The sequence below is a fragment of the Varroa destructor genome, unplaced genomic scaffold, assembly GCF_002443255.2.
Source record: "Varroa destructor unplaced genomic scaffold, Vdes_3.0 BEIS01000003.1, whole genome shotgun sequence".
In the NCBI taxonomy this organism is placed as follows: domain Eukaryota; kingdom Metazoa; phylum Arthropoda; class Arachnida; order Mesostigmata; family Varroidae; genus Varroa; species Varroa destructor.
The window spans coordinates 42,705,560-42,720,058 of NW_019211456.1; the positions used below are offsets into that span (position 1 = coordinate 42,705,560).

General features: G+C 40.6%; 1 protein-coding gene across 5 annotated transcripts in view; it reads left to right on the plus strand.

Moving 5' to 3' along the window:
• Positions 1-14,499, plus strand: part of LOC111248223 (uncharacterized) — a 164,477-nt gene that overhangs the window by 62,712 nt on the left and 87,266 nt on the right. For all 5 annotated transcript variants that reach the window (XM_086982297.1, XM_086982296.1, XM_022800162.2 and 2 more), the window contains exons 2-3: positions 367-493; positions 2,661-2,980. In XM_086982297.1, coding sequence (XP_086838423.1) covers positions 368-493; positions 2,661-2,980 — 446 coding nt within the window. In that variant the 5' untranslated portion in view covers position 367. The remainder of the gene's footprint in view (positions 1-366; positions 494-2,660; positions 2,981-14,499) is intronic.

Genomic DNA, 14,499 nt, shown 5'->3' on the forward strand with positions numbered 1-14,499 from the left:
TAGGCGTTTCTTCGTCGATGGTTCCACTCGTGGGCCGCTCTTCCTGCTGCGCTGTTTTTACTTCTGTTATGTGTTAGAAGTAGATTTTAAACATCACAGCCAAGGAGGATAACTTGTACGTACTCGAGTCACCAGCTGTAGGATAGTAAAGAGACTAGTTTTATACCGAGGTATATATATCCAGATCTAAGTATTTGTGAACCAGGCGGTTACTAGTTGCTCCTTTGTTAAGTTAGCATAAACCTTGTACCTAAAAAATAGTGTGCGAGCCATTTTCTAATGTTCGGTTGATTAACATAACAATGTTGAGATGATCTGCTAATTGGCAATGACGATTGATACCCCATGCCTGTACTTGACTTTCAGAATGAATAACATCAATACGGCGCGTTCATTTTCGGGCAGAACGAAATCGCTACGGGAGAAGTTCGCATCTAAACGAAGCTATTCCGAGATCTTTAAGCCGGATGTCGTCAAGGAGGCTACCAGCAAGGTAACGTTGTTACCACACTTTACAGGGCGATGGGCTCATTTGCCTTTAGGGTTTTAGAATGGTCTAAATGCAGAATTTCTATTGCGTGAATTGGGATGCGATGGCACGCACGTAAAAAAGCGTTGACTTCGAAAAGGTACCGCACAGTGAATCCTATTTGGCTAAAAAAAACGCTTTTTTAAATGTTAAAGTGCAATCGGAATTGAAGACCATTTACTCTGAAGATACTTCGCCATAGGATGTTCAACACTGGGTTTCATATACTGTATAGCTATTTACACGGGGTAGATAAACTTTTCATTGCAATGTGGAAAAACTTTACTTTTTGCGAACAGTATGAAAAAGCTAATCGGCCATAGAGCTTTTGCCACCTTTGTGCACCTCTTTCTTAACAGCTGTAGGGGAAACAGAAGCATCACAACCTATAGGCAAGCAGTTCGAAATAGGCGAAGCATCCCAGCGATCTATGGCAAAAAATAGGGGAGAAATTTGTTTGATAGGACTTGGTGTTTAATGATGCCTACAAGAGCCTTTAACAAGGTTTAGAATCATGCTTTTAGGCCAACGAGTGTATTTATCGAATTTTAAGGCCAAAAGAAAACAGAAACTTGTGAAACTCCAATTAACTTTGTGTGGCCGAACAGCATTCATATTTTAAGGCACTCTCATTGAACAGAGTCGAACAAACGCAAAACATTTACAATGGCTCTGCTTCTTGTTTAATATCTACAAAATCAAAGCTAAAGTGCCATCAGCTACAAAGTCATAGTAAAGAAAACAAGCTCGCATTGGCACACGATAACGGATTCAGAGGCAAAGGCACAACAGATCTGGGCGAACGACAAATAGCAAAAGAGATAATAGTCCAATTATTCAGTACACGCTTCGTAGTCACAAAAAGGTCATAATCCATTTATTCTTATATGTCCATTTTTTCTTAATAACAGTATCATCCCTAGGGTCGTTTGAGGCATTGAAGACAAGCTGCGTCGAAACAGCTCGCTTTCCATATGTCAAGTAGGTTATTCGGTGAGCTCATTACTGCTTCGACAATTTCCCTAGGGATACAACAATTCATTTTCTATAAATAAATAAATAGCGATTTCTCTTGATAGCAGATCTATTGTTACGTACCCCTCTGCAAATGTTCCGCCAACGTGTGTTCCCATGAAACGGTCGGCGATTGTAACAAATGACTGCCTTTGTCTGCGATTTAAGTTACGTTTACTGGCCCTTATAGATCGCCAGCTGTTGCGTTTCGTACCATATCAACATTTATCTATATTTAAAAGATGAAACGGCTAAGAAGGAGTCGCTGTACCTTAAACATGCTATATACACTCTTGTTTGCTATGTTCATATGAATCCATATCGATATGGAGCCAGTGCGGGGCGTGTTTCTATCGATTTACGGGTCAACTAACCGGAATAGCTGACCGGGATAATGGAAAAAAAAGCAACTATTTTCGGATTTGTTCAGTTACACTTATCAACGTCTGCCATATTACCAATGCACACAAATAAAGAAGGCTTTATATGAGGCAATAACGCATTCAATTGCTTACTCTATTAGTGTCGCAATGTAAAACACTGCGATAAGCTCATTATGAGGATAGTCATTAAATAAAAATCTAATCAATTGTACTTTATCTATGGCCGAGAGAGCAAGGAGCGAATGGTTGACCCTGTTTCTTTAAAGTAAACATAGTTGTCTTTGGTAATTACGACTACAGTGTTCTTTCTCTGTTGTTGATGATACGTAATACGCACCTACTCCGTCAGGCTGAGCCGCCGTCGCGCAACACCGCATTACAACTGTTTGTTACAGTGTATAAGCCTTTACTACAATTTTTTTACTACCATATATATATATATATATATATGTACATATATGTATATATAAGATAAAACGACGCAGGTTGCCGTTGTTTATGAACGCAAAATTGCCGAAGGTGTTTCCGTGCAGAACAAGCGACAATACTAGTGGTCGAGTGTCTTCATGAGTAAAAATTTCTTGTATTTACTTATAATGCAGTAGCGCTTTCATGTACCGACATTAATATGTATACAATATGCTGGCAAATTCTAAGTGCCTATTCAAAGCTTCGTATTTGTGTATCTATGCACGTTTTTAATGCTAATCTTTATTCGACTTCCTCACTCGCAGGTACGCGGCAATTCGCGACCACGCTGCTCGCTCCAAGTCGCTTCACAAGCCCCAATCGTTGTAGCCCCGTCCTCTTCACCTTATGCCCTGTCTCCACATAGTGGGGGAACGCAGTCACATCAGGGTGCTGATGGTGGCGGCAGCAGTAGTATGAGCCCTGGCTCGGGGGGACCATCGACGGGCAACACCACCCCATGCGGAGGGGCTAAAGCTGTTGCTGTAGCAGGGCCTGATGGACTCATATCGTCCTCCTATCACCTATCGGATACAGCTACGTACGGAAGCGCACTCGACATCAACAGCGAACGAGAAAGCCCAAGGTGAGTAGAGTTCGCTTCTGCTCTACCAACCGGTAGGGGCCTAATTAGCTAAAAGTTGAATGCTTTTGTGTACGATATCGTACACAGGTGTGCCAATTCCCATTGTCCGATTGGCTCAGGCAAAGTGGGCAAACTCTGAATAAGTCACCCCAACCTACCTCAACGTTAATGCATTTACATATATATGTATATATATACATATATATATATATATATATATATATATATATATATATATATATATATGCGTAATCACCGATCATTTTATGTGTGCCCCACGATGATACGCTTTGGGCGGTTCAATAAGACGAGAGTTTGATATTTTTTTCTTACTGATGCAATCTTGAATCCGAGCAGAACTAGATCAAACTTGATGCGGGCTCCGTAAGCCCACCTTAGGTTATTCTTGACGTGTTCCTGTTTAAGGGTAAACGAGGCACTGGACTCGTCATTTGAAAAATCGTATCATTCGTTACTCATACTAGAACTTCTTGAGGAGGATCCTAGCAGATTTTTCTTAGAGGATTCTTTGAGGCGATATGAATAGAGAAGGAACGTTCTCTTATTACGAGAAAAAATATCGAGGTCTGGCCATGTTCTACGTTAAACTCTGTCTCCTTTGAACAGCGAAGCAGGGAATTTAATCGGCCCGGGAGTTAGTCTGATATCGCGTTAAGGCAGGCTGATCAGCAATTAAATGGCTAAGTGAACTCTTTAGAAATAATTTTCCTCATAGAACAATTCTTCCACACTCTACGGATCGTCCTCTTTTTTAGGTAGTAAAAAACAATTAATTATACTGGGCGTTGATGAGCCTAGTATCAATGAGTAACCTGGCAAGGCAATATGAACGTTAACGTTGAACCATGTTAATTATTTTTTGTACCGTTTCTTCCGTATTTGCGTCTATACCGTGATGGCCTTCTGTAACTGTTTAATTTAGTTTATAGATATTGCTGTATTTTTTTTCTCAAGCGAAACCTTTAAAACATATATAATACATATCAAATCATATAGTGAATTGAAATTACCTCCGGTTGTCGCGGTTCAGTGGACTGACCATTTGAAAGTACAATATAAAAAGTGAGTACAGCTGGAAGCATTCGGCTTGACATAATTAAAATTAAGTGTACACCGATATGACGCTTTTTTTTTTCTATTTTAGGCTATTTCGTTATAACAACAAACCTCTAAATTGCTTCTCTGTTCAAACGAGGCTTGGCTAAATACATCAAGTCTGTTGAAGATGATATGTCGTCGTATCAGTAGAACACTAAATTTAGATCGTACTGGATCAGTTACCTTTTGATCACCGCTAAAATTGAACGTGAAATAGAACAAGTTATTACACGTTATTAGATGCACGTTAGTTATCGAGGCATACAGTACTTACGTAATTTTAGCGTGCTTACCTAAGTTTCTGGTGAGGTGAACGATCCACAGATCATCCACACGCGTCACATGACAGCGTGATTCATTGTTTCTTCGTTTTTAAGCAGCTACGTAGAGAACAATGTCTATTCAGCAGACCATGCCGACACTCACTTTTAGGTTAGGTGCGGATTAGGGAGTACATACTCGGTAAATGATAATGGTCGCGCATTGTCAACGTCGCTTAAGGTTTAGCTTAGTCTAGCAATGACTGTTAGCCGAATCAGGGCGTCTATTCGACTCAGCAAGCGAGCGAACGTCAACCGCCCGACTATTGGATTTACGAAGTACGGACGGACTTTCCATACACTCTCACTTCGGCGGCAGAGCAGAGAAGAGCCTAAACGAGTTTTTTTTTTTGAGGGGAGGATAGAGGACAGTGGGAGAGAAGGAACAGGAGACCCGTCCTCCTAATCTATTGTGTCCCACACAATTCTAAGGTATCCTGCTGTTCTGCTCCGGTACAAATTCTTAGCGGCAGCAGCTGATCTAGTACTGCGGCAATGGCCGACGCGGGTAATGGCGGGAATAACCGTGGCAGAAATAACGGAACAAAGCGACCATGGATGCCGTCTGTTAGTCGCTAGCTGCTAGCCGATACCATTCGTTGGCAGTTAGTTAGGAGATAACGTATGGAAAACATGAAGACAGTAAGCAGGGATAGGGGTAAAGAATTCGAGACCACTCGGGGGAAAAAGTCGGGGCCGATGTTGGGGTTTCGGTTTCCGTTAACGACGAACCTGCCATACGAAGACGGACAGACCGACAAAACCAAACTTATACGCCAATGTGGATCGCAGGCCTTGTAAAAGGAATCCGAGATATCCACTTGCTCGTCATTTTCGCGTTGCTCCATAATCATGCTGCAATCCGTGCTGAATGTCCATAGGATTATTGCACATAGCAAAAAAAAGGCCGAGAAGACAAGATGGTAGGCACAGAAAGGCTGTAATGCCTATAACACAACTAATCTCTTTTTATTTGAGTTCGTTACTATTATACTGTACGCTGTACATGCGTCTTGCGTGTGGTACCCTGAGCAGTGCAACGATGAGAACAACATTAACAACGTAGGTGAATAAAATCCGGGCCGTGTGTCGGTGGCCGCCGTAATGAGCTGGTCGGAGGCGTTACGTTCCTCACTGTAGTAAAGTGCAGTAGTGATATAAACTTAAATAGAGGAAGCGAAAGATAGATAGAGGAGTTGAAAGAGGGGAGAGAAAAAAAAAAGAACGAAAAGCGGGTGAGAGCAAAGAAGAGAGGAAAGAAAAAGGATGAGCGAATCAGAGCGACATTAACGTAGTCAAGAACACGGAAACGAGGGCCAACAAGGGGGTTGTCGGCTAGGCAGACCAATAACCTAACACGCTAAGGCCAGCAGCAGATTGGCAATACAATAACTGTAAGGATAACTGGAGGCTCCTTAGAAGGCTGTCTGTTTATAAAATCCCTATTCAAATTGTGCCTAGATGTAGTTACAGACGAACTACGAGAGTCGTTGGCATGGCCAGTGCTCCAATAGGCTAGCTACTGTTTCTCACAAGTACCTTTGTGTATACATTGTCGAGATAGTCGAGGTAGTCTTCCTGTTTTCAGCATACTAAAACCAAGGGTTAATTAAAATGGCTAACGTAGATTTTAGCATATATAGGTTATTGGGCCATGAGTATTGTACGTTTTTTAAGTAGCCATGCACTGAAGCTCGACTGAAACTGTTGTTTGCTTAATGTTATCTAACTCATCATTAACTTAACACGCTCTAAAGGTAATCACAAATACTATATTTGGTACAATGTGCAAGAATAGAATATTATACTCCTTTAAGATGATAAATTTGAAAACCCTCTACCAATAACCTTCGCCTTTTATGAACGCCTCTTCACTGTACATTGGCTACGGCTACAACGCCGCGTAGACGTAAAAACAGATACCAATACGGACAGTGTTTACGTGGTTACAGCTCAGAAGCGGCCAGTCTTTGAAGTACTATTTAAATTTAAAATGATTGTTTCAACTTAGCCAAATGGTGCTTTGTATAGAATCTGCTTAGTCTTATGCCAGTGAGACTTTTAAATTGCTGTAAAACTAAGAGAACAAGTAGTTTTCTTATTCTCCTCTTATTCTATCGACGCATTCGATTGGGGGTGCTTTTAGCATCAGTGCATCATTTAAAGTGAATCAGGAACATTCGGTTATCGCCAAGCCCGGTGTGGGTGCAGCGAGCCGTTATTGTTGTTGTGGTCCAGACTTCAGAGGGAACATCAAATCCTGCAAGGCCCGTAGGTGCGAACGTAGAAGCAGACGAACACCCCGTCTTGCCAATAGGGCCGCCAGCCCTGAACTACGCTGCCTTGCCATAATAGTCCGCTTGCTTCTATATAGGTGCCGGTCGCTATTAGACACAGCTGCGCTTGCAGTTGAGTTAGTTTTGGCCATAGCAAGATCCCGTTTTGCCGCGGAAGCCACTAACCGACGACGCGGAACGCTTACAACATAGCAGGACTGAAACCGTCCGGGATGGTGGCCATCAGCCGGCGATCGTCGCGCACTCTACCCTGCACTAGAAGTCTACAAGCTCTAACCCGGAGGAACGAACGCATACAACATCTATATGTGCCACGGCTCTATGCACCTGCTGCCAGCATCCGATCGCTGTTAGGAGTAGCTAGTGATTGCTACCTAGTGGCAGGAATAGTCGCTGTATGAAAAAGCTTCGATGGCCTCCTTTTAGCTCCAGATAGGATACCCGACCCCCAGCTAACTGAATGGTTTACAGAAGGTCCACATTTACGTGTGCGATCTGCAACCGCCAATGTAGTTCTAGCCAAAACAGAACTGTTGGGCCGGGACCCAACAGTGCTGCTAGCAGACAATTAAATAAATACGCGAGAAACTTTGAAACAGATTTCGCCAACATAATTGTAAGACGTGTTGGCCGTCTGTCGCACGAGATCTGTCGCAATCAAGGTTAGAGCACATAGTATTGGAACCGCCTATTCGACACTGATAAAGAACGAAGAGCGGAGGGCATTGTATACAACTTCTACTTTATGGATGTGGAAAGCCGTATTCGCTGGTATTATTCGTACGGATCGGTTACACACCATGCGATCGACGAAGACGCTATGAAGCTTGTTTGAACAGAACAATAAATTAGGTAGGAGCCACGTAGATATTTTTTGTTACTGCAACAATTGAAGCTTAATGATTTATCCCTTGATTTATTTGTCCCTCGGGACCGACAATTTCTTGTTATTTATTCTTGTCTGCATTAGGGAAGTTTTTACATGGCAAGGGATTTTATTACCACACGAGAAATGTTGGAGCCTGTTAATTTACTAGCAGCCTTTTGTGAAAACATGCAGTGCACGTACGTACTTGACGCGACGACACTAGTCTGATTTTGTCCATTTCAGTATACAAGTACTGCTCTAATAGTCCGGTCACGTGTATTCAAGCACATAATGCAGAGTCGTTCGTAAACTGGACATTGATGGGAAAGCGTTTGGGCGCGATTTATACTCGAATCTCTATTTACAACATTTGGTAAGCGATATAGGCTAACAAGCTGTGGTGACGTATTTACCTTAGTCAGACTCAGAAGAAAAACTCTGTTTAAGACAACAGCAGGAATACATTTGAAACTTTTAAATAAGGCCACTTCGGTTTCTCAAGCAGTTCTATCAAAGTTTGGCGCGATAATTCAAATCCCCTACCGTGTGACACTATTACAGTTTTAATATAGGCTGTAGTTGTGGATGACAACAAAAGCGCTCTAAAAATACTTTCGCTAATAGGAAATATATGCTGCTAGCAGTAACACTTCCTCATTAATAGAAATATACATTTCACCATGACTATCAGCTACCTAGGCTATCAAATCTGAATATTTTGACCGGTTGTCAAAGCACCAATTTGAAGTCAGGAAAACGAATCTTCAATAAATCTGTCTGGAGCCCAGCTAATAACGCTTTCCGTACTAAAAAGTTATGCTTGGGTATGAGCGGATCCATTACGAAGCCATTGACGACTATTACGGGATATTTAAGATTCTCCCAAGTCTAACGCGTATTTCCTCAGCTGCATGATATGCTATTAATAACGATCGGTTAAATTATCAAATCTTTCATGAATGAGCTTCATGCGTCTCAACTATAAACTGTGTCTACATTTAGATCACACGCATATAAATATGGATCGTTATAAGTTTATTCATGATTCTTGCAAGAGGCCCAATAGAAGTAGCTTATAATTAAGATGTATGAGATGTAAATTCTAAGTAGCATTGTTCCAAGAGCACTTTGTTTACAGCTCGACAAAGCAAGGTTTTTCTATTAAATCAGTATTCAAAATATCGACCAGCGCTAAATCTGCGAACTATGTACGTGTACGAGGTTGAGCACTTCGCTTCTAATTAGTGTGTCGTCATAAAGATCAGTCTTTCAAAACCGATAATATAAGCCTAACCGGAAAGCATTCTACGGAAATGCTAGCTTCTCGCATTATAGATATAATCACGCAGGTCCTAAACAAAGGCTTTCTAGGTGGCTTCCGGAGATAATAAAATGGAATCTCCTCTAAATCGGATAATATGTGTTGTTATGGTTAGGGAAGGGCTGCTTTTGTAGACGGAGATAAATACGGTTGAAATCCTCAGCTATGTTTCCTTAAGGATTATGTAGCTCTATCGTTATATCCTTGATTTGGCATTTATGTTTTCCGTGAGGCTGGCGGCAAAGAATTGACAAATTTATTAGCAGACAACACTGTCGTCACTGTATGTCGTTAAGCCAACGAATCCTTGTTCGGTGTCCTTGTTTTGCTCTATACTACCTGGTAATCCTTGTTTTTATAGCTTATGCTATAGAAAAATGTGTAATGCATAGAAAAAAAAAACTTTGAAAATCTAATGCCATATAAGATTTTCTTGCGAAGCGCATATTCTTTTAATCTAAACATACAACCTAATCTAGGTAGGCAGGTATATGTTCTTTGGATATGGGATCACTAACAGTCAGCAGTACACTATATTCTGTTATTTTTCGGTACTAAACACGGTGCTAAACACGAAATTTACGGATAAAAAAACTCAAGTAAATTGATTCAGTGATTTTTCTAAGGGAGTCAGTAGGCAAAAAGCGAATTAAGAAAGTTTTATAGGGGACTGAGATATTTGGCAAAAAAACAGTGGTAATTTCAGCACGTGCTTCTATTCTTCATAGCTATACAAGTATTTACTGAGACCCATATTAAAATTAGAACTGCTCGGTTACTAAGTGTTGCAAACATGTTTTTGTCCACCATATTGCGATCCTTTATAGCTAGAACGATTGTTTCAATCGAAGTTGTACAACTTCATTTCGTATACACTCACAGAATTTAAACAGATTACATTCAAATGTACAAGTACCAGCATCTTTTCCGATTAAAGGCTAATTTATAACAGCTCTTCAAGGAGGGCGTATCCGTAATACGGCCATTTACCATTTCGGTCGACTAGTTTTTGCGTAATCTTGTGAAAAAGAAAACGTTAGTGGAAAATTTTTCTTGCTACCGTCGATGCAACAAGACGCAAATACAATAAAAAAAAAACTAACAAACTTATGGTGAAACTGGGTATTGGATATTGTTATGATTTACATATATCACTGCCTATTGAAAATTGTCAAAAAAAATAGTGATTGCTGCGCTTTGTCACAGAGAAAAATGTCATTAAAAAATCAACTAATCATCATTTGGCCTTTGTATTTCGAAGTTATGATGCTCAAAAATTCTTACAGATAGTAGGTTTTTCAAACATAGCATATTTAACTTCAAGTTGTCTCCGCCCAGGACCGGGTCCCGGTTTCGTTAAGCAACAGGTTTATAAAGTAAAATCGGCAGTAATAAAACCAACGGTAAAATCATAGAAGCAGCTAGTGAGATGCAGCCGCTACGAAGACTACATAAATCCTAGGCGCACAGTGTGAAAAGCGTAGGCCTAAAGTAATTATGATCAAATATTTGGGCTTTGTTCATGCTTTGAATTATTCTATCTATCGTACAGCAGCTTTTTGACTTTTTCTTTTCCCAGTATGATGACCAAGGATTGATTAAAAAGTGTAATTTCTCACCGAACTTTTCGTATCCAAGCTTGTCCGACAAAACTGGCCATAAAGGTATGCCAAATAATAAAGTAAATTTCCTGATGATTCCTTACTCCCAAGTGCATACGGTGAAAAGCGTTCTAGCCAGCAGCACCTATGCTATAGTAAGCGCTTTAAAGAGTAGTGGTTGCTGGTTTTGTCTTCAGGTTATACTAATTATTTCATCTATCCACTTGAGGAGCGTACCTGCTTCCGTTGCTACATAAGGCAAAGTCCTAGTAGATTATCGCATCGAATGGTATAATACGTATATTTAAATAGGTGAACAGTGAAGTGTATGACAAAAAACGTGTAATGATCTAATTAAAACTATAATAAATCCATACGAAAAGAGTTGGTCGCAACTAAATTAAGATCCGATTATTACGAATTGCTAGTAGTTTCTAGCTTTGCTTTGTAATGACGTATTACTTCAAAGCTGACAGGCGAGCTCAACGTTTCTTGCCTCACGTCATTGAATCCGATTGCAACTATCTTCAGAATCAATTATGCAAAGCTATACAGGATCTCTTACGTCCTCTAACTGCGAAACATAAACCTACCCTTGCGACTCGATTCCAGAATCGGTTGAAAGCAATGCAACAATGAATCAGATCATCGAACTACTAGATCAGATCAAGCTAGCTAAGTGGATGATAGCGATAGCTCTTCAATCTTACAGCCCCCTTCCTCTGGCTCGCTGTGCTACTAGTGAAGATAATGATCGATTCAGACGCGCTTGTTTCCAGACAAAAATCTGAGCAAAAATGGCAAAAAGAATCTGGCGTACCGGACGGCGGCTTCAGGCAATGGAAAAGCCCGCTTAACAGATGCCTGCGGGACTGCATTCCTTGACGTGAAACAAACTCAGTATTTTCTAGCGTTACAAGATCTTGGAAATAACGTAAACAATATAGTAGTACGCGCACATACACACACTAATGCGTATTTACTCTGTTAAATAAGAGTAATCTACGCACAAATTTATTATCGATAAGTATATTTCGATATCGATAAGTAAGGGTGCAGTAAGTATACTTCGGTGTGCAGGGTGTTGGTCAACAATAACGAATGCAGACGGATTTCAATTGTTTCTTGAAGCGCTTTCTTTGTGGAACTCAGGCATCCTTCTTAAAATGATGACAATTTTAACCTGGTCAGTTAATTGGATTTTTCATACGTTTTCAATTAGATCGAGTGGATAATTGATACTGCGCAACGCCTTCATGATACCGTGTATTTATACACGCATTTTACTGGAACTCTCGCAGACTTCATGTCCGCCATGAGGTTTGTTCTCCCGCTGCCTTTTGCGGTCGGCTTTGCGTTTGCTGAGTGTATTTGGACTAGAGTTGCACTCCTCGACCTGGATATACATGGGTACGTCACTTCTTAACAATATCTAGAGAAAGTCATGAATATTGTTTTGCTAGAATTATGTATTTATTGCTTTCTAAGAAACGCACGTGAGCGGCAATGGTGGCATTGTTGTCAGAGGCCACTTGTTTCAGTTTTTGGCGCGACATTTTTTGCTCAGAAATACTGCAGCAGCCATAGCTTGTAGATGTTTTACATAGCTTCAAAACGTTTAGGCTCTTCATTTTGGCCTCCTGGCATAGTTTTGCGATGATCATCTAGAAGGGCCCTAGAAAAATCTATAGAGATAGTATCAGGCGCGTTTTTGCCCTCTCAAAGGATCCTGCTTCTGCTTGTTTCCGTTCGTCACTTCAGCACTTATCTAATAGAAGTTTTATTTCATAGTTGACTCATTAGGGAAAGGCAGTAAGTGCTGCAAACAGCAAGTTCAATTAGCTAGTATTATGAAGTCTAACGAATAATTGTGACTACCCTACTAGGACTACTTACATGGAACATCGATTAAACGGACAGGACCTTCCTTGTTAGATCGTTCTGCCGACCAGTGTTAATGGTTCAGTTAGTATCCGTCTTTTATTACATATATAATAACATTCCCCGTTTAAATCGATGTGATCAATTACAAAAGTGGCGTCAAACAATATAATACTAGCGTTGTATATGTCCTCGATGGTTTATTGCTGGTCGAGTTGGGGCTGCCCTTTACGGCCATGAAGATAATCACATCGATTAATATTGGAGATAGTTGAAAGTGATTCGGGAACTAGTACACTCCTGATGCAGTTCCAGCTGTAGTGATAACTTTCGGCAATCCTTCATGTAGCACTGGCAGCAAAACAGACCGTAACAGGGAGAAGAGAATAACTAATATGGCTGTTTTCCGACTTCCCGATTGATTTGCGTATTGAGGCCATATGTATTTGCCTACCCTAATCTAATGCATCCTTTTATGACAATTTATACCTTTAAAAATTGCTTTTGTTTTACTGTTCATATTACTTCTGTGGTCGTGAAGAAAAGTTCTTCCTCTTACATGCTTTCTTTCGTCCCCCATAATAACTGTTGCTTTGGCTCTCTGATCAGAGTTTTCTATCGGACAAGAGTGTTATTACTGGATGAACTGGATATAGGAAGCCGTCCTATATGCTACCACAAACGTTTAAGTCATCTCTCAAAATTTTAGCCAGATCCGTTTTACAAATGTCAAAATTTAGTCCATCCGTTACTTCAACCTCGGAGCGAAACGTGAATGTGATGGATTTCGCGTAAGATTACCTTGTGGGCCGAAGTCTTTCAAAATCGTCTGAATGTAGGAGCTCGGGCTTTAGCTAACGGCTCTCTTTTCGTGGAAAATGATGTTGTAGTGGTACGACTCGTAAGGTCATACTGTATTTGTTTGAACCGTCCTACAAGTAAAAGGTTCCACGGTCCATCTGAGTGCAAGTGAGTTTCTCCATTGTCTTTCTTGCTGCCCTACCGCCTGATAAAGATGATCGGACAAGTATTCAATGCTCTTGTACTATAATCACTCGTACTCCATTTGGGTAATTTTTGCGAAGGGTTTTAAATACTCTCTTGTGGGGTATACTAGTTGCAAAAAGATTGTTTCTTAACTACAGGTTTCTTTGAATATTTATTCCATTACTATTCATTTCCAGCACCCTCAAGCGATGTGTAGGTATATTACAATCTTCTATATCAATTTTCCTTGAGCTAACCACGTCGTATAATGTTACGAGAAAAGTATACGTTTTACGAGGGTATCATCGATTTTCGTACTTCAATCAATTCCCCAATTCTGAGTGTGATACCTGTTTCGTTCCCAATTTCGGCAAGGCGTCCGCTTGACTGAACTCGGATTTTTTATTTCGAAGTTCTGAGTCACAAAAATCGTGGTCCGATTTCGCGAACGACCCTCAGCCGGATCGCCATACCGCACTTCGAGCCTGATATTTACAGGAAGATATTTACATTGCCAGAAGTGACTTGACTCCGCGAGGAGTATACATTTCCGTTCAGGTCGATACTGGTAAAATTTCGTAATCATGGAGGAGATTTCCAACATTTCTTTTTTGATTTTAGAACACTTCTTCGGAACTGTTTAATTACGCACGCAACGGTCTGTTCAAAGCATCGAACAAATGGTGAAAGCTTACACATACACTTACTGATAGCGCACTTACTTCGATCTGTGACAATTACAGTCGCTAAGGCCGGACTGTAGAAGCTTTGACTAGCAAGTTAAACATCGGCATTTCTTCGATCTTCACAATGTCTACGCATCCAGAATAAAATCTGCTAATCATATGAAATCATGGCAGGAAACGGGTAGACTCGATTGGTGTCTTTAAAAAACTCATCCGATTCACACGGGTTACATGCTCTGTGGCGTTAGCGAATCTTGGACCAACGATCCGTTGTTTCTTGACAGAACCGGGCAGGCCATCTAAGCCACTGTAGCTGAAAAGGATCCTTTACAGAATCAAATCTTCGGTATTATATTAGTGGTAATAATCAAATTAAATTCAAATATTAATGGTAAAATTCAACTACCAAACTTAGTTTGGTCAGAGGTGGAACGCTTCA